Here is a 23,488-nt window from a genome sequence, read left to right on the forward strand (position 1 = left end):
ACAAATGGTACCCATCTCCTCCAAGGCAACAGCAAAACCTGATAGGCCAGATGCAACTGGGCCATGGCTTGGGATCAGGCTCTGGACCACCCCGCAGGTAAAGCGGTGCCCTGCCAGGCTGAAGGAGGCTCGATGCACGTTTCTATGAGCTGTTGGCCTGTGTGGCTGCCTGATCCCAAGAGTGGCTTCTCTAAGAAAGGAACCAAGAAGATATTTAGCTTTTTAATCTAGCAAACTTTAAGTTGCACAAACCACAGTTGTGCAGCTGGTAATTACCACCACCCAGGGGAGCCTGAGAAGATGCCATTCTTTTTTCTAATTACTACAAAGCCTTTCAACCTGATTAATTCTTTCCTTGATGCATTTCCCTGTAATTTCTCTTTGTGAGGATGCTAAGGGTAAATTAGAGAATCTTTCCTGTGGAAAATACATTCTGCATTCTCCACAGGCCTGGTCTCTGGTAGCATCTGTGCATTTCTCATCACCCATCCAGGAGATGCTTTCAAAACCAGGCTCTGATCCTGTCCTTTCTTTCAGACCAAAGGCGTTGCTTGGAGCAGAACTGACAAATACCTGTGTCATGAGAAAAGTGTTCTCCGTTTCTTTGTGCTGCAACACAAAGGCTAAAATACATTTGCTACCTGGAGCTGCTACATTTTCTTTGAAACTGCGCATCTTCCTCCAGCCAGAGAAGTTGGACCCCAAAGAGATCAAGGGCACCACACACGTCCCGTGGCGATGCCGGGGAGTTGCATGCATATGTGGCAGAGGTCGGCCTGGTAGGGCAAGTGGGTGGTGAACATTGGTGGTGTGTCACTGTCTCATGTGACATTGCAAGGGCCTCGGATGACAGTCCTAGGGGGAAATACTACGACTATTACTATGATGTTTATCTTTAAAAACACCAATCCTAGCATTGGTAGGGAGAGAAACATTTAGTGTGAAGGCAGAATTAGTCTCTTATCTCATCTATCACTGTCCATGCTCCAGTTTTGCTCAGAGGGACCAGGCTGCTCCTGCTGGGAATGTAGATGGCAGGGTGCTCTAACTTCATTGCTGGGCATCACTCCAAACTAAAGATGGAGCATAAGAGGGGGGTAGATGGTCTGTAATGGCCTCTGTGTATACCTGAGTCCTGTGACATAAGGAAGAGACGATGTGCACTTAGAAATGACCATTCCCACCAGAGCCATCAGAAAACCCATTCAGAGAAAAATCTCTTGGGGGGGCGGGGGAAGAAGGAGAAGAAGAGGGAGACAGAGGTGCTTGGGAGGTAGGCACATGTGGGAGTCACGGTCATGTTGCCTTCTCACCGGGCCCAAGGCCCAACTCCACAGAGAGAGGGCAGGACACGTGCTCTGATGGAGCAGGGTGGTGGCTATTTCCGCAAGTTCCCCTCTTTCCAGAACCCTACCTATGCTTTGCTTGTCGGTGCTCTCCCCAAAACAAGGCTGTTGGGAATTATTGCAAGCCCATCTTTTGCTGCAGAAAGCAATAAATCCATAATCTGGCTTTTGGAGTGTTTCCCAGAGTTTAGAGACTTTTTACCCGAGTCTTGCTATTTATTAGAAAGCTCTCCCATGGTCTCTTTCCTTTTCTCCTTTTTGGCAATAGAATTCAGCATTAAATTAATGGAGTTCATTTGTCTCAGTTCAATGATAACTAACAAGATGCTGATTTTAAGAGCAAGTGAGATCCTCGATCAGTGTGCGTGTTTAAGAGAGACATTGCCCTCTAGTGACTTCTTAAAGGCAGACCATGTAAAAGTACTAGAACATCAGGAGTTTTGTAGGGTTTTATATGGTAACAGAAGAACACTTGAAGCTTCTGATAGATGAAATTGAAGTTTCTGATAGATGGAGCAATGGTGTCTGTGGAGAGGGCTGAGAATGCCCCGTCGCTGTAAGGAGGCCCTTACGCACCAACCATGAGCCATCTCAGAAAGCATCCTAGTCCCATGTGCTCCAGCACATGACAGGACAGTGAGGATCACACACACCTCTGCTGCCCAGCCAGCAGCTAGCCACAAGCTGAAATACCTTGAAAATACCTTGAAAAACACCCTCAGTTAGCACTTAGCCTGAGTGCCATCACCTTGTGCAAAGGCAACGATGGCCAAGAGCTCAGCTGAAGTTCTCTTAGAGCTGCTGTTGCATGTCTCCTGAACAGAGGATTTCTGTAAATACTGATTGCATCCTATGTCTCGTCACAAAGATCCATTTTAATTTCTCCCTCTTTCGCTTACATGAATGCTTTGGGAATGTCTGTTGTTCTTGAGTGCTGTGCTTCACATGCATGCAAGACAGTTCCCTTTTGGCCACTGTTTGCCCCTTCTTGTTTTAAAGACAGTAATTGAGTTAAGGAGAGAAAGCAAAACTTGCTTGAGTCAGCACAGTCAAGCACTGACTCTGCTCGGCAGACTGGCATCTCTTTGCTCTTTACTGAAACAGCTCTGCTCGCCCGAAACAGGAAAGCCACGCTTTAACGGGGGTTGTCACCATGAAACTGCTACTTGTGCCCCATTTAGAAACGAGTCGGAGAACAAAGGTTTAGCAAGAGAAGTTACTTGTCCAAAACAGTTCCACACAATGCAGTTACCCATGTGGAAAGGTGACCTGGAGGGTATTCCCAGGTCCTGAGCCAAGAGGGTGCCAATTTCATGGCAGGGTCAGGTCTGCACACAGTGGGATCTGATGCAGGAGACCAGTGCAAGAACAACCAAGTTGGATCCTGCTTGACCCATACCTTCTCTGCTAAAGAATTAACTATAGAAGAAAGCCTCCTCCTATACTTGGGTGAAGGATAAGGAAGCAAATAGAATAGAATAGAATAGAATAGAATAGAATAGAATAGAATAGAATAGAATAGAATAGACTATTTCACTTAGAAGGGACCTACAACGATCATCTAGTCTAACTGCCTGACCAATTCAGGACTGACCAAAAGTTAAAGCATGTTACTAAGGGCATTGTCCAAATGCCTTTTAACCACTGACAGGCATGGGGCATCAACCACCTCTCTAGGAAGCCTGTTCCAGTGTTTGACCACCCTCTCAGTAAAGAAATGCTTCCTAATGTCCAGTCTGAACCTCCCCTGGCGCAGCTTTGAACCATTCCCACGCGTCCTATCGCTGGATTCCAGGGAGAAGAGCTCAGCACCTCCCTCTCCCCTTCCCCTCCTCAGGAGAGGGCAATGAGGTCACCCCTCAGCCTCCTTTTCTCCAAACTAGCCAAGCCCAAAGTCCTTAGCCGCTCCTCATAGGACATGCCTTCCAGCCCTTTTACCAGCTTTGTTGCCCTCCTCTGGAGACATTCAAGGACCTTCACATCTTTCTTAAACTGTGGGGCCCAGAACTGCACACAGCACTCGAGGTGAGGCTGCACCAACGCTGAACACAGCGGGATAATCACCTCCGTTGACCGGCTGGCTATGCCGTGTTTGATGCACCCAGGATGCGGTTTGCCCTCTTGGCTGCCGGGGCACACTGCTGACTCACACTGAGCCTGCTGCGGACCAGCACCCCCTGATCCCTTTCTGCAGGGCTGCTCTCCAGCCCGCCTCTCCCAATTTATACTTTTCCTGGCATTACTCCGTCCTAGGTGCAGAATCCGCCATTTGGACTTGTTAAATCTCATCCCATTAATCATTGCCTAATGCTCCAATCTATCTAGGTCCCTCTGCAAGGCATCTTGTCCCTCAAGAGAGCCAACAGCACCTCCCAGTTTGGTATCATCAGCAAACTTGCTAATGGTGCATTCAACGCCTGCATCCAGATTGTTGATAAATACATTGAACAGAACTGGCCCTAGAATCGAACTCTGAGGAACACCGCTGGTGACCGGTCACCAGCCAGAGGTAGCCCCATTCACTACAGCCTGTTGAGCTCTGCCCTTCAGCCAGATCTTCACCCAGTGCACTGTGAACCCACTCATCCCACAGTTGGACAATTTGTCCAGAAGGATGTTGTGAGGGACAGTACCAAAAGCCTTACTAAAATGCAGAAAAACTACATCCACCGCCTTCCCTTCACCCACTAGGTGGGTGACCTTATCGTAGAAGGATATCAAATTAGTTAAACAGGACTTTCCCTTTGTGAACCTATGTTGACTGTGCCTGATGATTGCATTATTCTTTTTATTCTTTTAAATGCCTTTCAATAGTACCCAGTATAATCTCCATAATTTTTCCAGGAATCGAGGTTAGACTAACAGGTTTGTAGTTTCCTGGGTCTTCCCTCATGCCCTTCTTGAAGATTGGAGTAACATTGGCTAGCTTCCAGTCAGCAGGGACCTCCCCAGACTCGCAAGATCTTTGATAGATGATCGAGAGGGGTCCTGCCATAACATCAGCTAGCTCCTTCAGTACTCTGGGGTGAATCCCATGGACTTGTGAACATGCTCCCGCACACAAAATCAAGCCAGAAAGCGCAGGCTGTGCTAAGGATGCATGGTTAGACCACAATTTGACACAAGGGGGAGATGCTCTGCCACGGATGGTCGTCTTGCAGGCCATCCACTGCAGCAGCTCCCTGGATTTTGGGCTGCAAATCCTATCTCTGTCACCTCCCTTGGCAAAGGAGATACTTATTTACTTTCCTGCGCAGGTGTAAGAAAAAAAAAAAAAAGGCCCACTTTGGTTTAGTTTCAGTGATTTAATAACATTAAACCCAACATTCTTTATACACATCCTAGAACTCTGTTCTTTTGAAACACTAAAACTGATTTTCTTTTTAAACATCCATAATATTAAAAGCACTGGGGGTTTTGGAGCTAACAGCCTTTGAAAAATATTCTCCTTCTGTACACCACCCAAAAATACATGGGTGCTAACAACTAGGGAAAGACCTGCTCCTCCTCCAGCCTGCTGGATGGAGCCAGGGGTAGGAGTGAAATCTGCTCTGGCAAAGCCCCCTGGTTGTATGGCACTAACATAACTGGCAAAGGCAAACATGAAGAAAACATAGTTGAAGCAACTGGAAGAAAAATGAAAGTGGAGGAGAGAAAAACAAGGAGGTGGCAAAAACCACAGTTCCTCTCTTGCTTCCCTTGAGCTATTCAACACGAGCAGCATGGTTATCTTTGTACTGCAGCAGGATCCCATTTAATTAGAGATGGAGGCATTGAAGTGCCTCTGAGAAAGCTTCCAGCTTCAGTACACTTCAGAAATGTTCCTCTGCTCTTCTGCAGAGCTGGCCTGTGAGGTAAGCAGGGAATTAAACCTGCTGTCCTTGTGAGAAAGGGAGAGGCAGCAACAATACACGTGCTAGGTTACAGAGCCGGTAGGCAGCAGAGCGAGACTTCTTTGCACCGTCTTTCTGCTTAGGTGCCACAAGACTAGAGACAGAGAACACGGCAGTTGCCTGCTCTGACTGACACAGAAAGTTGGGTTTCACTGGCTGTAGCTTCCAGGCAGGCTGTCACTGTTGAAAGCAAATTAGATCAGCTGGGCATCAAGCGGTATCTCCCATCAGTTTTCACCGCCCACTGCTGCCAGCTTGACACTTCTCTTTCACGCTGCATGTGCCAACTGTCTAACAAAGCCAGCTGCAACATCTACTGGAAGGACACGAAGAGCAACCGCAGGTGGGGAGAGGAGGCGGGGGATTGGCTCAGGTTTGGGGTAAGGAGGCCTTTTCCTGCCTTAGTCCAGGCAGAAGACGGGGTTCTCCAAGAAGACCGCGAGCTTGCTGGCCACCAGGTCCAGGTCACTGGTGTTGGCGTATTTGAGCAGATTGGTGTTCTTGACAAAGTAATGCTTGAGGAAGTGCTGGCTTACACACTTGTGCAGCTTCTGCACCAGCCTCAGAAAGGCTTCGGGGAAGCAGCGCCAATCCTTGGTGCGTGGGTATTTTTCACACGTCCAGAATAGCACTGTCTGCAAGAAGCAGATGGGAGAGAAGAGGTGTTAGAGGTTCTGTCGAGGGCTCACACAGCTTACCAAGGCAGTTTTAGTGCTGGTAAATGGCTGACAGCCTTGGAAAGCAGAGAGACTCGCACTGCTATCTCCCTGTGTTAACATTTCTGCGACAGAGGCATCACAACTAAAGCCTCCTCTGGGGATCAGGCAGAGCAACTCTGATGTGCCAGGTTAGGATCTCTACCCAGAGGAGCCCTTCTCCATTGACTGGGCCAGGAGCCCAAGGAAAATGGTCTTGCTAGAATAATCTTAGTTGATTTGCCATCGTCCAGCAGAAGCCTCGGTAGAAATGCCAGGCATTTTAGGCTGTAGAAAATGGCCTATTATACAAGTGTAGAAGCCAGTAGGTGCAAGGAGGGAGAGAAGACGACTGAGATTAACATAATTATTTGTTAGGTTCAGCTGTACTCATGCTGAAGATGCGCACAGATCTGCATCCCAAACAGACTGAGATTCCAAGCAACTATTACAGGTGCAGGGCATGCTTTCTGGTCAAATGAAGCCTGTTTTTTTATGACATGTGATACTTACAGCAGGTGTTATGTTCTATTCCCCTAAGTTTATTTTATGAGATTTTACATTCGAGAAATCCATAGTTAAAATAACAAAATGCATATGATTATTGCTCTTATAGTATTATTTTTACGCTGCCCATGTTGCATTTTTCAGACTTTCCTATGACTGAGAGAATTTTCCTCGAGATACTTACACTTACTGTACCAAAAAAGCCGTACAGACTGCCTTGGTCAACCTGAAATCAGTTTTTAAAGTACAAAGTCACCCATCTTGGGTTCAATAATTCTGCTAAGTTCCTTACTGTCCTCTGAATCCCAATTTTATTTTGCAGATTCAGCGATCCAAAACAAGACCCACAGATGTTGTGAGATGTGGCCGAACTACAGCCTTCAACTCCTCTGTTTCTTTAGAGGTAGAATTTCATCAAAATAAGCCACGCTCTTCTGGATTGCCTGGTTTGTTTTTTTCCTTCAGTAGGCCTTGCAATTAGTTGTATTGCTGACAAATTTCTTCTCAGACAGCTTTTCAAATGTGAACAATTTTTTGTTCACACCTGCAATAACCACAAAAACTATTTTTTAATGTTGCCAGGGAACAAAAGATGTAGCGAGGAATTCAAGCTGTAACTCTGCGAGAGCTATTCCTTGGAGACTTGCAGAGCAGTTACCTTTCATCACACTAAAACTACTTCAGCAAGATCCATGGGCAGCAGTTGCAATGAAGTTTCTGGAGGCAAGGAAAATAGCACTGCTCTACCAGTCAGGTGACAAACAGGTGAACTATCCCCAGCATTTACTGAAATATCCCTAACTGCCAGCTGTCTACTGGAGGCATAGAGTTGGCCTTCAAAGTGTAGCTAGGTCTTTTGGACTTCCTGATCTTGAACTTTATTCCAATGGAGGTAAGCATAATGAGTGCGCTTACTCAGTCCTCTAAGGCTGTCACAACTTTTGGAGAAAGGATTTTCTCTGACATGGAGGGCCTTTTTCATGTGGAGTCTTGTTTAATAATAATTGTTGGATACCTCTGACAGGAGAAACCTGATAGTGTGAAGAAACCTAACACTAAGCCTCCGTTCAACTGCTGGTTTACCCACTGACTGTTTCTCTCTCTTGGTGGTTTTTTATTTTGGTTTTGTTTTGTTTTTTTTTTAATGTAAGTAATGTTGAAGCATTCCTTCTGTCTGGTAAACGAATCCTCTCTTGCAGTAAAAGCCTGAAGTACAGTTACAGTAAAGAACTGAAGAGCTTCTAAAGAACTTTTTATTTTGATCAAGAGTCCATGCAACATCACTTCCTGCACCTCTTCTTCTTCAGGCAGAGAAAGAGATCATTACTAATGGTTAAATAGTTTTCCACTTTCTCCTACCTATGACAGTTTTTCCACCAGGTTGTTCCTGCAGGCACTGAGAAGTCTTGCATTCTGCTAAGCTATAACCAGCCTCGTCAACTCTTTTTTGACTCTATCTTGACTTAGATTAGTCCCATGACTATAATAGCATTTGATGGTCGCAACATTTTCTTTAGGAGAAATCTTGGCATTGCATCTGGTTTTGGACACCAAAAGATCAGTAACTACTGTGGAAGCCTGGTGGCTTGAGGCTTCAAGGTGGGAGAAGAACAGCCTCTCCCTGGCAGCTCCAGGAGGATGGAGGCCCAGAAAACAGGATTGCTCTACTGTCTGAAAAATGGTGCTGCCCGTGGTCCATCAGTGTCTGCAGCTGTCAGATGGGGGGACACAGTCATAGCAGAGCCTTCTGTCTCTTCTTCACAAATGTTGTTTGAAGCCATCTTGAACCCTGAAGTACGTGCAGAGAGGATGCTATCAGCCGTTTACCTCTTTCTTCCCTTCCCATCCCAGGTGAAACAACACCAGAACTGTCAGTTTGCACCTCTTTCATGAAATAATGCTCACCTAAGAGAATGTTGTTTGGCGCACATCCACAAAGACAAATGCACAATTTTCCTCCAGAGAGACAGATGGATATGGATGGCTGGGATAGTCAAAAAGCAGGAGGTAACTGTGCAGTTAAAGACAGCATTACAAAGCCTATGTGAAATAGAAACAGAGCAGAGGCCTCAACTCTAACATTTATGTGGCTGCAATCATAATGTTCCTACAGGCTTTAGTTTCTTGTTGAAGTTTGGAACATATATTTACTGAACTTCTTGCCACTGTAAAGCAATGAAACGGTACTGCAGTTTTGACAGTTACCTTAGAAGTTACATAGATGCTACAGTGATTTACACCACGATATTTTGACATTACTGGATGGAAGCCCCTGCAACAGATACTGAGACCGTATCATGGTGATGCCTACCTGAAGGTGATAAGCTGTGATGACAGGCTTATTTCCAGCACACCAGACATCCTCCTTCATCTGCCTCATCACCCTGAAGCACTTCATGCGACAACCACCATCTTCATCAAGTCCTTCCATGAGTATATGCTCAGCTCGGGAGAAGCACAGCTGCCAGTGATAATTGGAGCGGGCCAAAAGGTCGAAACCAAGCGACTGTGGACAAAAGGGGAAGCATGACACCAGATCAGAGGCAAACTTCTTTGAGCAACGCAGAGAGATGTTACTAAAAGGATGTGTGATATCTCTCAAAGTGTATTGTAAACAGGGTTAGCAGAGGCAGCAACCATGGGTCATGCTCCCATCCTAATTCCTAGTCAAATGACTGTGCAATTTGTTTTGTTTCCTCATGTGCTGACATCAATTACTCCCAGGAGATCCAGCTCTAGAGCCATCAGGTGCAGTACCAGCAGTGCTACTAAAGCAGAGGCACAGCTCTGCAGGCACTTTGCCATGGAGCAGCAGGTCGTGCATGAGGGGGGAGCAGGACTGGAAGGCGTAACTGGACCTGCAAAAACACGTCAGCTGGGGCTGAGCTAGAGTGCCAGAATCCAGCCATGAGCTTTGTAAGGAAAGATGGGATTAGGTCAGAGGCAAAACTGCAAGATAGCAGCCCATTTGCAGAAGGCTTACATGAGGCAGAGCAGAACAGCAAGAATGATGCACGTCAGCATTGAGCTACACCAGCAGAGCTGTGTGCGAGAGACTCATGCAATAAACAGTTAACTCAGTTTTTCTTCCATAGAATTCACCACCGTAAGGGGGGAAAAATCCCAATAAAATCTGACAGAATACTTTGAAATATTGCTTCTCTAGAGAATACACCTTCCAACCATGCTGTTGCCTGCCGTGCAGTCCTTCAGTTGGGAAACCACTGTCAGCACTGTCAGACACCTGTGAGGTGAAGTCCGGCACAGAGTTAATAGTGCTTTGTACACTGTTCACCTTGATGCTCTGCACTTTTTCCTGGGAAGGCCAATGCTTAAGGCAACGAGGCCACCGGGCTTTCTCAGGCCAGCAAGTTGGAATCTCCACAGCAGGGACCAGCTCCACCTCGACCTGGGATTCTGATGTCTCCACAGCCACCCGGACCACTGAGCTGAAGCTCTCCAGCACTGTCACTTTACCTGTGAAGGAAGAGCAAGAGAAGATAATAAAGAGGAAAAGGTCCTTTTCCACAAGCCAAGCAAAGGGCTGCCTAGGGCCTTGCAGTTCTATTGTTCTGTCTCAACACTTCCTCTTCAGTGCCATAAGCAGAATACGAGAAAAAAATTATCATCTTAATCTACTCTAGGGAATGAGAACAGGAAGAAGATGAAGGAACAACAAAGTTCTCAATTTTACACTCAGTTACCTTGCTTTTGTTTTCCTCTGTGGGTCCTCTTAAATCCTAGGACTAGCTTCTTAAAACTACAGATAGACAACTGGTGCAATCTAACATTTCTAATGGTACAGTACAACAAGGAGATCACTGCAGATTAGAGAGGACCAGATGACACTTCATATCTAAAGATCTTCTTATTCCTTCAGAGAACCTGTGATCATTCCAAATGACTTACTCTTGCTGGTCATTCAGAATGTTTTGGGGGGTATCCATAAGTTTTGTTTCTGGAGATGCATTTGCACAGAAGACAATGCCAGAATTTATGGCCTGTTGTGCAGAGCAGTCATACAAAAAGGGCTAACTGCTTGCCTCACTGGGACTGCTGAGTGTCAAAAAGAGTTAGTTCTGTGGTGATTTGGAGGAAAGAAGTTTCCTCAGTGAAAGAAGAGTGGCTCATCTCCAGGAACAACATGCTCTAAGAGAGCAAAAGGGAATGAAAGCTGCAACTAATCATAGAATCAGAATCATAGAATCATTAAGGTTGGAAAAGACCTCTAAGATCATCGAGTCCAACCGTCAACCCAACACACCATGCCCACTACACCATGTCCCTAAGTGCCTCATCTACACGTCTTTTAAATACTTCCAGGGATGGTGACTCCACCACTTCCCTGGGCAGCCTGTTCCAAGGCCTGACCACTCTTTCAGTAAAGAAATTTCTCCTAATGTCCAATCTAAACCTCCCTTGGCGCAACCTGAGGCCATTTCCTCTCGTCCTATCGCTAGTCACTCGGGAGAAGAGACCAACACCCACCTCGCTACAACCTCCTTTCAGGTAGTTGTAGAGCGCGATGAGGTCTCCCCTCAACCTCCTCTTCTCCAGACTAAACAACCCCAGTTCCCTCAGCCGCTCCTCATAAGACTTGTGCTCCAGACTTAGTGAGATGTTTCCTGTTGGTCCAGCTGTGTTCATGGAAGAAGTTTCTGTCCCCAGCTTTCCCTGTCACTCTGGCAGGATCACTGTCCCTTCAGCTTTGCCATTTGAGCCAATTGCATGATCATGCTCTAACCTACTGAAGTAAAAGACAGAGCAGATTACCATAAGCAGTTTAAATAGCAGTGTGTTAACCCACCTCATTTTGACTGGCATGGCCTAAGGAGCAATTCCACAAGGAGCCCACACAACAGACTTGAAGGGACAGTGATGAACATCATCTACCCTCACAGAGGAAATACCTGCCTATTCCCAATGGTAATTTAGCATCTCCCCCAGGAAGCACAGGGGTGAATTACCTTGCAAATTGTGGAGTCCACCCCAATGAGAACTTTATAACCCTCAGTAAAATCTGCATGTTATTTCCCTGCTGAGCCAAGCCTGGCACCAAAACAGGAACTGTACTGCTCCCAAGCCTTCAGCAGGTATCCCTAGCAGCTGAAAAGCATTGGAGCAACCGCTATGTCAGCATGTAAATACATTCACAGCATTTCCAAAAGCATTGCAATTGTGCTACCTATTTTTTCACCAATGAAAAGTGAGACACCTCAAAAACTGGTTTTGGTGGTGCTCAAAGAATTAAAAAACAGGGAAGCGATGAAATCAGAGAAATTTTTCTGTAACTTTAGTTGTACTGTGGGATGAAGGAAGTTCATTCTTCACAGAAACAAACAAAAATGGTAATTACTCCTCCTGACTTCATCTTAGCTCATCTTCTCTGTGTCAATCTCCTCCCAGCTCGCCTTACAAAAAAGGCATCAGAATCATCAGCCTAAACATCACTCCCTGGGTCCCCTGGAAGTACCTCTCCTGGCTCAACAAGTTGATGTATTGCTGCTAGACACAATGGCAGGTTTTCACTTCAACACAATGACTTTCATGTAAGTAAAGCCTCAGATGCAAGCCCATTCCATCTGGTCTTTTCTGTGAGCCTCAATGGTAAAATTTCATTCCCATCAACCTTTCCATTTCTATGATAACAAATATTTCCTGCAAGAATGCAATGATCTAGCTGAGCTTGACTTTAACAGATTTTCTCCTGTGACTAAAATTCAGAGTGCAATCAGATGAGTGGAAATGGCTCCTATTTCCCTGGAATACAGAAGACCCATATCAGGCTGCTGCTGAGTAAAGTCATCCTGGAAACATGCTATGAGAAGAGGTGCCACAGTCTGGATTTGATCATGTCACAGTATCTTAATATGAAAAGAAAGAAAAGATGGATATAGACTATTTAGCTTGGACCAAGCCAAGTGTTCATTAGCTGAAGTCTGTAACGTGCCTCTAGGATGTTAAGAAGGATCACTGTTCAGGCAGCATCTTGCTACAGATGTCGCAGCTATGAAGGCACGTTGCATGCACCACTGATTGCATTATGTCAGTGAAATAGCCACAGGAAATAAACAGACACTCTGGATTGCTCACAGAGGGATCAGCGCCACTACTGAAAGCAAACTTCTGGAGTCCAGTTCTGCGGAACAGGACTGGTGTAGCCTGGGCACTGGGGAAAGAAGTACTTGTCCAAGAGACTTTGCTTAAGTAGAAATCCTTCTACTTAGTTCCCACCACCCCATGCTGGAAAGCTATGGGTGGCTAAGGTTTCCCCAGAGCATTACCTGCTCTATAAACATCTTCAAGTACTTTCTCCGCTGACTTATGCACCTTCCTTGTATCCAGTTTTCCTATAATATTTTCCTTGCTAGTCTAGATATATTGTGGCTGCTGTAGTAGAAAAAAGATTTTTCCCAAACAAATTCCTAAATGTTCTGAAAATCTGTGTTGCATCTTGGCTGAACTGTGAGTGTGATGTTGCTGGAGACTCTACCCAAATTCCTAAGAAAGGAGCAACATCTTGGGTATGAAGAGGCCAAGGACTACTTAATTCTATCCTCAGTGCAGGTCTACATGCATCTCTGAAATGGGCTAAAGGCCCAGGCTCCCTGATTTTGGAGGGGCTTGTTGCTTTTTAACTTCTGATCATGTCAAATAAACACTTTGTGTGTGTGATGGTTTCCCCTCTATCAGCTGCAGAAGACAGCCAGTTCCCCTTATACCTGTCCCCACTAAACTCACTGGAGAGGTTACAGGAGATAATCGACTTCTCCACCAGCTCCCGGAAGACGATAAGGACTTTGGCTGGAACCAGATCACCTTCGATGTTCACATCCGTTTCATGCCACTGCTGAAGGCTTTTTGAGAACTGCTCCACCTCTAGCCATTGATGCAGTTCCTCGGGGTCCCGCACAGAGGAGAGGAGCTTGGCTCCACGCACGGTGTAATAACGCCAGTGCCGTACCTGGCATTCCCTGTACCCGGTCAGGCCACGCAGAGGGACTGTGATGAGGAATTGGCTGGGTGCTAAGACCTAGGAGAGTGCAGAGAGATTGAGAGAGGAGACAGGGCAGATCCATGAGCCTGGTGTAAGGAAAAGAGGGTTAAGGAAGTAATAGGTAAAACTGGGGGCTTTGGAGAGAAGGAAAAGCCATGGTATGATGGGAGCAATTGATTACAGCCAGGACCTGTTCCATGTCTGTCTGAGGGTTACTTTGGAGGTACAAAGACTACAAGGAAATTGTCTTAGAAGGAGTCTGATGTGACAGCCACGGCCCATAGAAGACAAGAGCGCACTGATTTGCCACCATACCTGCTACGGTTTCCCCCATTCCTTGTTATTTCTAGTATGCAATTGCATAAGGTGTAGTAACTAGCAGCTTCTAAGGAGCAGGAAAACATCAGAGAGCGTGTTTTGAGATCCAGCAAAGGGAAACAAAATAGTGCAAGTTATTACCTCAGAATTGCCACTAGAGATAAACCTAGAGTTCAATAGTAGTAATAACTATGGCAAAAAGTGCACTTTTCTGACCTCTTTCAAAGTCCACTACAGACATTAGTAAAATAAGGCTACGGCCCATTCATTTTACAAGTGTTTCACTCTGCGTGACTGTCCTTTAACAGACAGAGACGTGAGGCAAGTGACATGCCTGAGCCTACACAGGCAGTGGCACCCTCAGAAATATACCCAGGTCTTGGCCAGCTGTACTGTATGAACCTGCATCTCCTGCTGAGCGGAAGCCAGAAACAGTGTAAGGACGGAAACAGTAACCAATGGACAACAAACCCTCAAATAGGCTTGTTTGCAAGCCAATTAATTGGCCTCACTGTGGGAATGACCATTTTCCAATAAAACCAGTGCTGAACCAGTATTTGCAAAGAGTAAATAACGTGACACAAATACCATGAAACCTCATACTGGCCCAGGGCATAGACAGACATCTCCAAACACTAGTTTGGAAGCACTTGGCGATCACGGCTCAGGTATTCAGAGAGGGTGTTCAAACTCCTTCAGACTTTTACTAGGTTGACTCAGAAGCTTTTCAACTCCACTTGCTACCAAGCCTAACTTACATTGGGATTAATAAGGTGAAGCTGCTGCACAAGCAGGATGTGAAGTGACAGCTGTTGCTGCAAGGTGGTTACCTCGAGGTGAATGAAACGCCCTTGTCACGCTCCTGTAATAATCCAAAACATTCTGGTGGCCTTCCTGGTAGCTCAGCTGATTTAAAATGACTGCAGAGGTGCCAGGGTCCTGAGGGCACTAACAGGCTTTGATGGCCCTGAGCAGCCTTTCTGGGGTTTCTACCCACACCTTCTGCCCGTGGGCCTGGGACCCCCATTTCAGCTCAGTGCAGGGCTATATCGTAGGAGTGCTGGTGACAGCTATGCCTGCGCCTGGCCGTAGACCTTGTTATCCTACCTGCAGACTGCCTTCCCGGCCTGACCTCAGACCTACCTGGCCACTATGGACTTGCCTGGCAATCAAAAGACTGCATCTGACCCTGGTTAATGTCACTGGGCCCGATCCTGATCCCGATGAGTGCTCCCAGCTTGACCTCAGGCCTGCCTTGTCAGCACAGACTTGCCTGACGATCCAGACTCTTGGCTGACGCCAGCTGCCCTCCCTAGGTCTGCCTCGCTCGGGAACCGTAGGGCAGGCGCTGCCGCGTTGTCATGCTCACCTCCTGGCTCCCTCTCCCGCAGGGAGCAGCCGGTCTTCTCTGCTCCCCAGCAAGAAATTTGAAATACAAAAGATGGCCAGCAAGAAGCACAGAAATGTCAAAGGAAACACCAGAAAGCCCTTCTCCTGTCAAATATAAACCACCTAAAGGCAGGAGGATGCTGGAAGGATGACATTGCAGACCAAGCTGACCTGCACAAGTCAGGTTTGGTGGAGCTGAGAAATCCTGTGAGCAGCTCAGGAACAAAGTGCTAGGCTCCATAAGGAAAAAATACAATGGCTGTCATGCAGTTACTGCTCATCTCACTGCCTCGGCCACATTTGCAGATAAACAACCATTCCTTCCCATACCAAGACGCTGATTTGTACGCACTGGCACCCAACAGATTTTAAAGGGAAGAGCTGCAGGTGTTATGCCAGTGCTTTCAAATGTAACTCACAAGGCTTCTCCACCTGGGGCTTACCAGGAGACAGGAGAAATCACAAGGCTGGGGTTGGCACTGTAAAGCCAGGCAGCTGGTGTCCTCTTGGCGTAAACAAATCTCAGTCCCACACCTATGCTCTATCACACGATGGTCTTACGTGCCATATGCAGACCATGGGCCCCGGCAAGTCACAGGCTTGAACAAGAGCCTCAGATTGTGGAGTGTGTAACTTACGGCCAATTCTGCTCTATTAAAAACCTACCTGCGGTATGCTGGGCAAATTAAATACAGCCTCATTCTTGTGATCCTGGCCAGGATATTCCAGGGAGACATAAGCATTAGGTTAGAAATAAAATATTTATACTTTGAGGAAAAAAGCAAGTCTCTTGCAGAGAGGATGAAATAGTCATGGGAGGATCGGTTAGGTGGGTGAAGTTGTCTGGAGAAGAGGGTGGCGAGGAGGAAGCAGGCACACGGACCGGCAGGCACCAGGTGGCAGGAAGGCTTTGTACCTGGATGGATGGGTGGAATGGGCGCTTCCCCCGAAGCATAGCTGACCACTTGGCCAGTAAAGCTGGCTGATCCTGAGAGAAGCAGAAAGGAAAACAAGAAGGACACAGACAGAGAGAAAGCATGTGCCAGGTCATTCATTCACAGAGCAAAGCTGCAAGCTTCCTTCGAGCCTATTTGTTAAAGAAAAATCACCGCCCCACCCGCCCCCTGATTACAGAGTTAAACTTTTGGCAATGCCGTTGGGCAGTGCTGTACTAGTAATAACTCTGGACGCTAACCTGCTCATTATGCCTTACTGAAGCCTCCACAGCCTTTGCATCAGCCCTGCACAGTTTACAGCTGCAAAAATGGTGGGCCACAACTAAAACCAAACACTTAAAAGTTTTAAAAATAAAATATTCCATTTTGTCCATCTGAATTTTATTTCAAGTTTTTTATTAAAGATTTTGACTTTTAGTCCCCTAGGTTACAGGAAAACCATTAAATATCTAAAGACTTTTCTTCTATATTTCCCACCCAGCCCTGCATATTTAGTAGCAGGCTTGTAACTTCTCAACAAATCTAGACCCCTCACCATGTTAAATTAAGTCCTTTTAATCAGAAGCTGAAAGTTCTGAAAAGTTCCTGTAAATTTAATTGACAGGAAAAAAGATGTTGCAAAATTAAACACAGAATAGTTAATACATTGGCATTCCCTTGACACAAGTCTCCTCTATGTTAAGTTATGTCAGCAGCGATATTAAAGATTCTATTTTTTGGAAGCAGAACAGCCCAAGCCAAAAAACATTTCTTATTAACCCATTCTTTGCTGCCCCATACCTACAGGACAGTTACCCAGGCCCTCCTAGTGTGACTATCACAGATTTATAGCACTGGGTTCAGTCAAGTATAAATAACAAATCTGCTACTTTTTAAGAAAATAAATTTTGGGGATTCCTTTTAAGCAAAGGTTGTTCAGATCAGTGTACTGTAATACCAAATTACTGCTCAAAATAGATTGCCTTGGTTTTGTTCTGCTTTGTTCTCCAGAATAGCAATTTTACCCTGACCCTGGTCTTGTCAGACTTCATTAGCCAAGCAGGTTTGTTCCAGCATGAGAGGTGGATGGCAGACTATGGCATTAAGGAACACGTACACCAGGATGTGGCACTGTTTTAAGTCACTGTGGTCATTCGTACTGGCAAGGCCACATGCCCTGGGATACATAAAATTCCAGAAAAGATATAAATCTGAATGTGTTTATCCTCAGAGCAATAGCCATATTTCAGACTGGACAATTATATTCCGCCTCCACCTCCATACCCTTCCAGCAGCTTGATACACACAGAGTTCTTCTTTCAGTCCTAGACAGCTGCAAATGTTGCCTCATGCTTTTACATGTTTGCTGTGTTTTGATCCGTAACTGGCTGCATTTTAGTATAAGGGTTGACGTAGCTAGAGTATGTAAACTAGTTCAGATGAAAAAGATCATTTTCATCTGAAGTTGCCATTGCTATGATTGCTTCTTATATCCTTACACTAGTTATTCTTGTGTTAAGTAGTCACAGGAAATAACCAGTCTTCTCCTGTCACAGCTGGGACAGGACATTATTATTTTGGTATTTGATGGTCTAAACTGGGGAGACATTTAACTTCTTCCACTAATAAGCATATTTCTTCCCAGTAAAAAAGAAGTTCCAATCCATGACCAAGAAAAAACGTGTTTTTCTGAAGGAGCTTTCTAATGTTCATAGCAGAAGAAGGATTTTTGATTTTTTTTTTCTTTTTTTAGTGAGTTGACGGGTTTTCCACCTGTGAAAAATGTGAGTCATAGCTCCTGAAGGCATGAGCATTTTTTTCTTCTTATGTTACTGCTGTACAAGTTTTTCTTTCTGTCTCCCAAAGAGCTTTGACTTCTGCTTGCAGATTGACAGCTCTGGCAATAGACGTTCTTTGTAAAAGCAGCAGTTGTAAAAAAAGGCTCTACCTGATTTACCTGGCCCTCTCCAATGCTCCTCTAGTTGTAAGATGTCCATGAGTAAGTCCCTATGACCCAGTCAGTCACTAGACCTTCCACAGTGAAGTGTCAATGCATTGTTTGTGGCTTTTTGGGCGAGGTACCTGTCCATACAAACACTTACACAATGGAGAAATCACTTACTGATTACCTACAAGCTCAGAAAGTATATTAGAGCTCTTGTTCATACCTTAATATTCTCATTGTGAATGCCAGAGTTGGAGATAGCCTGGAATCGTGTGGCCTTATAGCTGATTTCTGCGGTCAGTTGCTGGATGATTTTCTGCACCTCCTCCACTGCTTTGGAAACCAGATAATGTCGCCGTTCCACCTGTCAGTTCCAAGAAAGACACTTCGTATTACAGGTAACTGCAGTCTTTGTCTCCAGCAAGAATCAAACAATTAACTTAAAGCATCCTGAAACATTTGTGCCTGTGCTGCACTGGGAATAAAACTTACCTTCCCTGTGTGTTACAACCAACTTACCATGAGACAGAACTGATAAACACCAGCTGATAAACACCGAAGGGCCAATACTCAAGACTGCTGAGCATTAATTGATATTTCCATGCCAATACCATTGGATGGAAGGGAAAGAGTTCACTACATGGATACATTTGCTAGCAACCAGCTACAGTCTCATTCTTTATCCATTTGATGCAGAATACCCAGTTATTCCCCTGCATGTACTAGCCATTCTCAGAGCCAGGATAGGTTTCATTCCAAGAGCTGACAAGACTTCAAGAATTACAGATACTCTGTGCATTAGTCAGGTTGCAGGTGTATGTGGCAGCATTTAGATGCCTACGTTATATGTTGAAAGTATCCATACTGTCTTCGTATTTGAAGTACAGATGAGAGTCTACTCCTAGATGGTGAGAAAGTATCTTTCCAAAGCTGGTCCCACTGGGGATTAGGTGTCTGTGTGACTTGATGTATAGTTCTTCAATTCAAGCAGTAGTAGCATAATTATTTATTGAAAATTATTTCAGTGGAAGGTCTGAGTCTTGGAAGGACTGAGGTGAAGGATGGACAACTCAGAAAAGTAAAAGATGAACCTGAACCTTCACATATGACTAAAAATGAATGGAGCATAAGGGGATGGTCAAAATCCGAACAATGAGATTCCACAGGAGGAACATGAAGGAACAATGTTAGTAAAGGACATTTAAATATTTCCCAAAGATCCTTACACATTTACCAAAGTGAGAAGGAGGTTCAGCTACTGTTAACGAAGCTCATGAACATATTCCTGATTACTTATTCATCCAGAATTACCTATGCAGAGTGAGATATGAAGACTGTTTACTGTCCTTTTTTGCATCCTAATTCTTTATCTCATTTGGTTGCAATATTTGCTTTAATTTTTTCTTGTTTTTTCTTTTTCCTCACCATATTCTACTAAATCTCATTGTATGCAAGCAAGAAAATAATTCAGAAACAGATGGGAGGTTTGGAAGACCTAGATCAAAAAATGAAAACCCACCTGAAGCTAGAACTAAAACCTCAATCGGGCTATTTGCAGGTATGAAACAGGAGTGTTAGATCGTTAACAGCTTGGCTAAAGTGAATGATCAAGTGTAATTGCCACAGTCAAACATAATTGCTACAGTCTTGTATTATTATCAAAGACCAAAGCAAAAGGAAGACATTTTTTACAATGAGGGTAGTGAGACACTGGAACAGATTGCCCAGAGAAGTTGTGGATGCCCCATCCCTGGAAGTGTTCATCAGGTTGGACAGGTGTTTGAGCAACCTGATCTAAGGAAAGATGTCACTGCCCACAGCAGGGAGGTTGAACTAGATGATCTTTAAAGGCCCCTTCCAACCCAACCCATTCTGTGATTCTATTCTAAAACTCCTGTGTCCTGCTTGCTTAGCGTCTTCTTCAGCATCTAAAAACCACTCTTCTCTCTTTTAGAAAATACCACTGACAAGCACTTCATTAAAAGTCCTTTTGGACATCTTTATGTCAAATGTTGAACTGTCAGACAAAACACTCAAGTGTGTTGAAATGTGTCCCCAAGCCCTGGGAGGTGATGGGAGGTGACAGATAGATTCACTTCTTCACAACAACAGACTATACAATGGACTAAAAAGGACTAGTGCTTGCCTAAGATCAATTAACCGATGAATAGTAATTGACTAACACTGAACTTGAAGATAAGCAGGGTTTGAATACCTCCCCCCCAGCCAACAAAGTTAATGGTATTTTTACTAAGCTTGAATAGTTTTTCAAATGGAAAATACATCAGACAGCAGTATCATATTCCCTTTGCTGGGCTCTCATCTACCCTTGACATCCTGATTCTTTGCTATGTTAACACCACAGAGTCCCTTATGTTTATATAATACCTTTTAATTTCCCTAGTAATTCACCCTCCTCCTCATTCCAATTCATCAACTCCGAGACCAGTTTTAGCTAGCTTACATATACTTTTTTTTTCTAAGAAAATTTATACTGAAAAATTTTAGCCCATGTTCATTTTCACCTCCTCATCTCAGCTTTCATTTATGGCACTTCTCCGTTTATAGCTATAACTATTTTGTCCGCCATGTTTTTGCTCATCCAGAAGAACTCCTTAGAGCAGTCCAATAAGCTTGACTTGCTCAACAAGACTCCTAATGGTTTCTCCAACAAGCAAACGGTATGAGTGGTAGAGAAAGTTGTCCACCTGTAAGGGCTTTTAGACACAAAACCCAGTTTTTTTCTGTTGAAAGTATACAATCACTGTGAGTCAGCTCAAATGGAGATCTAAGAGTGCCTCTGTAGGCATTGCTCATGCTATGTTCTCTCTAAGGGGCACCTGCGAGAAACATTTTCTGCCACCTCCAATATCCTGGGAGAATCCATCCAACCTAGCCTGGCGCCATTTATTTGTGCCTTCATCACCTACTGGCTAGGCTACAGCAGTTGTCATGAAATCTTTAAGAGAGTACAGACTCTCAAAAAACCTATTAAAGGAGGTACCACTAAACACCTCTTTCTGCATGTACTGCTCATCACTGGGGCAGGGATAAAAGGACAAAGGGCATGTGAAGATGGTGCTAACTGTTGCTGACCACAATTAGCTCCCTAATCATGCTATTGGAAGATATAACCTTCCTACAGAAGGGAAGGCATAAAAATCAGAAGACAGAACATGAGTGAGTGAATGCAGCTTCTGAACAGTCAAGGCATTTATCTAAGATGTCTTTAGCACCAGCATGGACATGTTGTGAGAAGAGGCAGAATAAGCTCTTTGTTGGACAGCTACTTCTACCACCTACTGGCGTTCCCCCTACCAGGTCTTAACTTTGGAAATCATGCCAAAACAAATGCACAAAACCAGAACAACAAGGTTGATGAAGGTTTTATTATGGAGGAAGGAAACAGGACTGAGATTGACTGGCGAATGTTAAGAACATTTACGTTTGTTCTTATTTACCCAGTCACATCCACTCCATATGCACTTGAGTTTCTCCTTTGCTTAGTGGCTTAAGGAAGAAATCTTTGGTATCATAGAGATTCACTGCACCAGGTGGTTGACCTATTTTCAAAAACAGGCAGCATTTTACTGGCAGAACTGTGGCTGCCTGAAGGTTAGGCAGCCTCACTTGGACTCAGGAGCAGGCAGAAACTAGGAATCCATCAGAGCTGCTAGAATACAGACTTTCAGTAGAACCTAAAATATTGGCAACTATGAGCCTCACTTAACTACACTCTGCTTCTGTTCCCTGTACTTATGGCAGTCATATGAGCATCTTCCTGTGCATGGCTTCCCTCTGTTCCCTCCTTTGTAGCTCCGTTTTATAAATCTTCAGAGAAGCGTTCACTATTATAGCTCACTGAACAGATTCTGATGGAATGATTTTCTGGTGCACAACACTGCATGGCTGAAAATGAAAGTTCTCACAGAAATACACCTACTTGTCACCAAAACATTTCCATAGAGAAAACAAACCTTTCTTACCAGCCCCTTCATGATACTAGAATATTTCATCCTTTACAGAAAAGAAAGCCTTACAGTTTTCCATTTTGAAATGATTTTTCACTTTGGCGTCTTGCATTTTATTGGGGAAAGCAGACTATAAAATAGGAACCAGCTAAGTACTGTGATGAAATATGTCAGCTTTAAAAAATGTTATGGCTCACTTAGAGTTACTTTTATTAAACAGTATTGTTTCATTGATGACTTTATTCTGTTTTACTTCATTTCATAATGGGAAAAAAACCCTGAATGCTGGAATATCTCATAACAAAGAAAACGTGGTTCCAGCCTGCATGTGCTAATGAGGAATGTCACTTTAATCATGGTATATAGAGAAGTATCCTTAGCTGAGGTGACAGACCGATGGGTAAATTCTAACAATATCTGTCTCTCCCTCTAGTTCCTACATGCATCTTTCTTAGAGGCAGCCCCTGGTGTGGTTTCAGTCTTGTTTCTGTCAAGCCAAGACCACTGGACAAGGAGAGAGGCAAGGACCTTTCCTTAGATTAAATGCTGGCAATTACAGCTAGTCTCACATCTGGAATTCCAGATAGGGAGCAAAAATTCAGGACATGTGAAAAAGAAGAGGACAAGCACCTTGAAAAATTAGGCTACCAGCTGAGATCCCTGATAATATTCTGCAACGGGAACCTAGAAATCTCATTAGAAATACAGTTCTTATGAAACTTCACCCAGTCTTGTCTCAGAAATGAAGACAGCAGGCAAGCAACTAACTGTCAAGTTTGGCACCCTTCAGAATCAACACCTAGTGTGGGAGACAGAAAATCTGGACAGATAAAGCCTTACCTTGCTCTGGATGTAGATTTCTACATCTTCATCTGTGAATGGTTTCATGGCAAGATGGTCTTCGCTGCTCTCTAAAGTGTGAATTCACTCTTCACTCGTTCACCTGCCTCTGGAAGTAGAGGGACACTCAGAGCGAGCTGCTCAGAGCCTTCTTGCCCTGTGAAGCTCAGGTCACCTAATTCCTCTGTGGATGAAGAAGAGGAGAGAGAAGCAAGGAAGTATGCTTATTTTTAATTTTTTTTTTTCTGGTCTGAGTTACAATGATGACATCCAGCTGCTTCGGAAAACTAGCTCCAATTATTATTTTCTAAGTTCAATCATTATTATTCATCTTACTACTTTTCAATGTTGGGTCTTGCATGCAGGCACACGCAAAAATATCCCAGCTACTGCTCTGTCTCAGGGCAGATCTGCAGGTGCCTTTCAGCTTGCACTGCCGATTCAGTATGCTCGTGCACAGCATTATTATTCTGTGTGCCACAAGTACTTCCCTGCCTCACTAGCCCTTCACTAAACCATTTGTTAAACACTCTCAGCTATCCCTTGTTTACCTCAACCCACCCACTTTCCGACTCAAACTGCATGGGTGTTTTTACACTCAGATCATTCATGTGGGTTGCAGTCTGCAGCCTCTGCTCCCCTCTCCTTATAT

The 23,488-nt window shown here is 44.6% G+C and overlaps 1 protein-coding gene across 1 annotated transcript; it reads right to left on the reverse strand.

Annotated features, from left to right (window-relative positions):
- Window positions 1–5,640: 5,640 nt before the first annotated feature.
- Window positions 5,641–23,362, reverse strand: MAB21L3 (mab-21 like 3). Its single transcript, XM_075170143.1, has 6 exons — window positions 22,837–23,362; window positions 18,249–18,389; window positions 13,183–13,474; window positions 9,737–9,918; window positions 8,753–8,947; window positions 5,641–5,874 (listed from the first exon to the last, which is right to left on the reverse strand). The coding sequence occupies exons 1-6, from the start codon at window positions 22,882–22,884 to the stop codon at window positions 5,641–5,643; spliced, it is 1,092 nt and encodes a 363-aa protein (XP_075026244.1). The 5' UTR covers window positions 22,885–23,362.
- Window positions 23,363–23,488: the final 126 nt, after the last annotated feature.

Source organism: Calonectris borealis, chromosome 1, assembly GCF_964195595.1.
Source record: "Calonectris borealis chromosome 1, bCalBor7.hap1.2, whole genome shotgun sequence".
Lineage (NCBI taxonomy): Eukaryota > Metazoa > Chordata > Aves > Procellariiformes > Procellariidae > Calonectris > Calonectris borealis.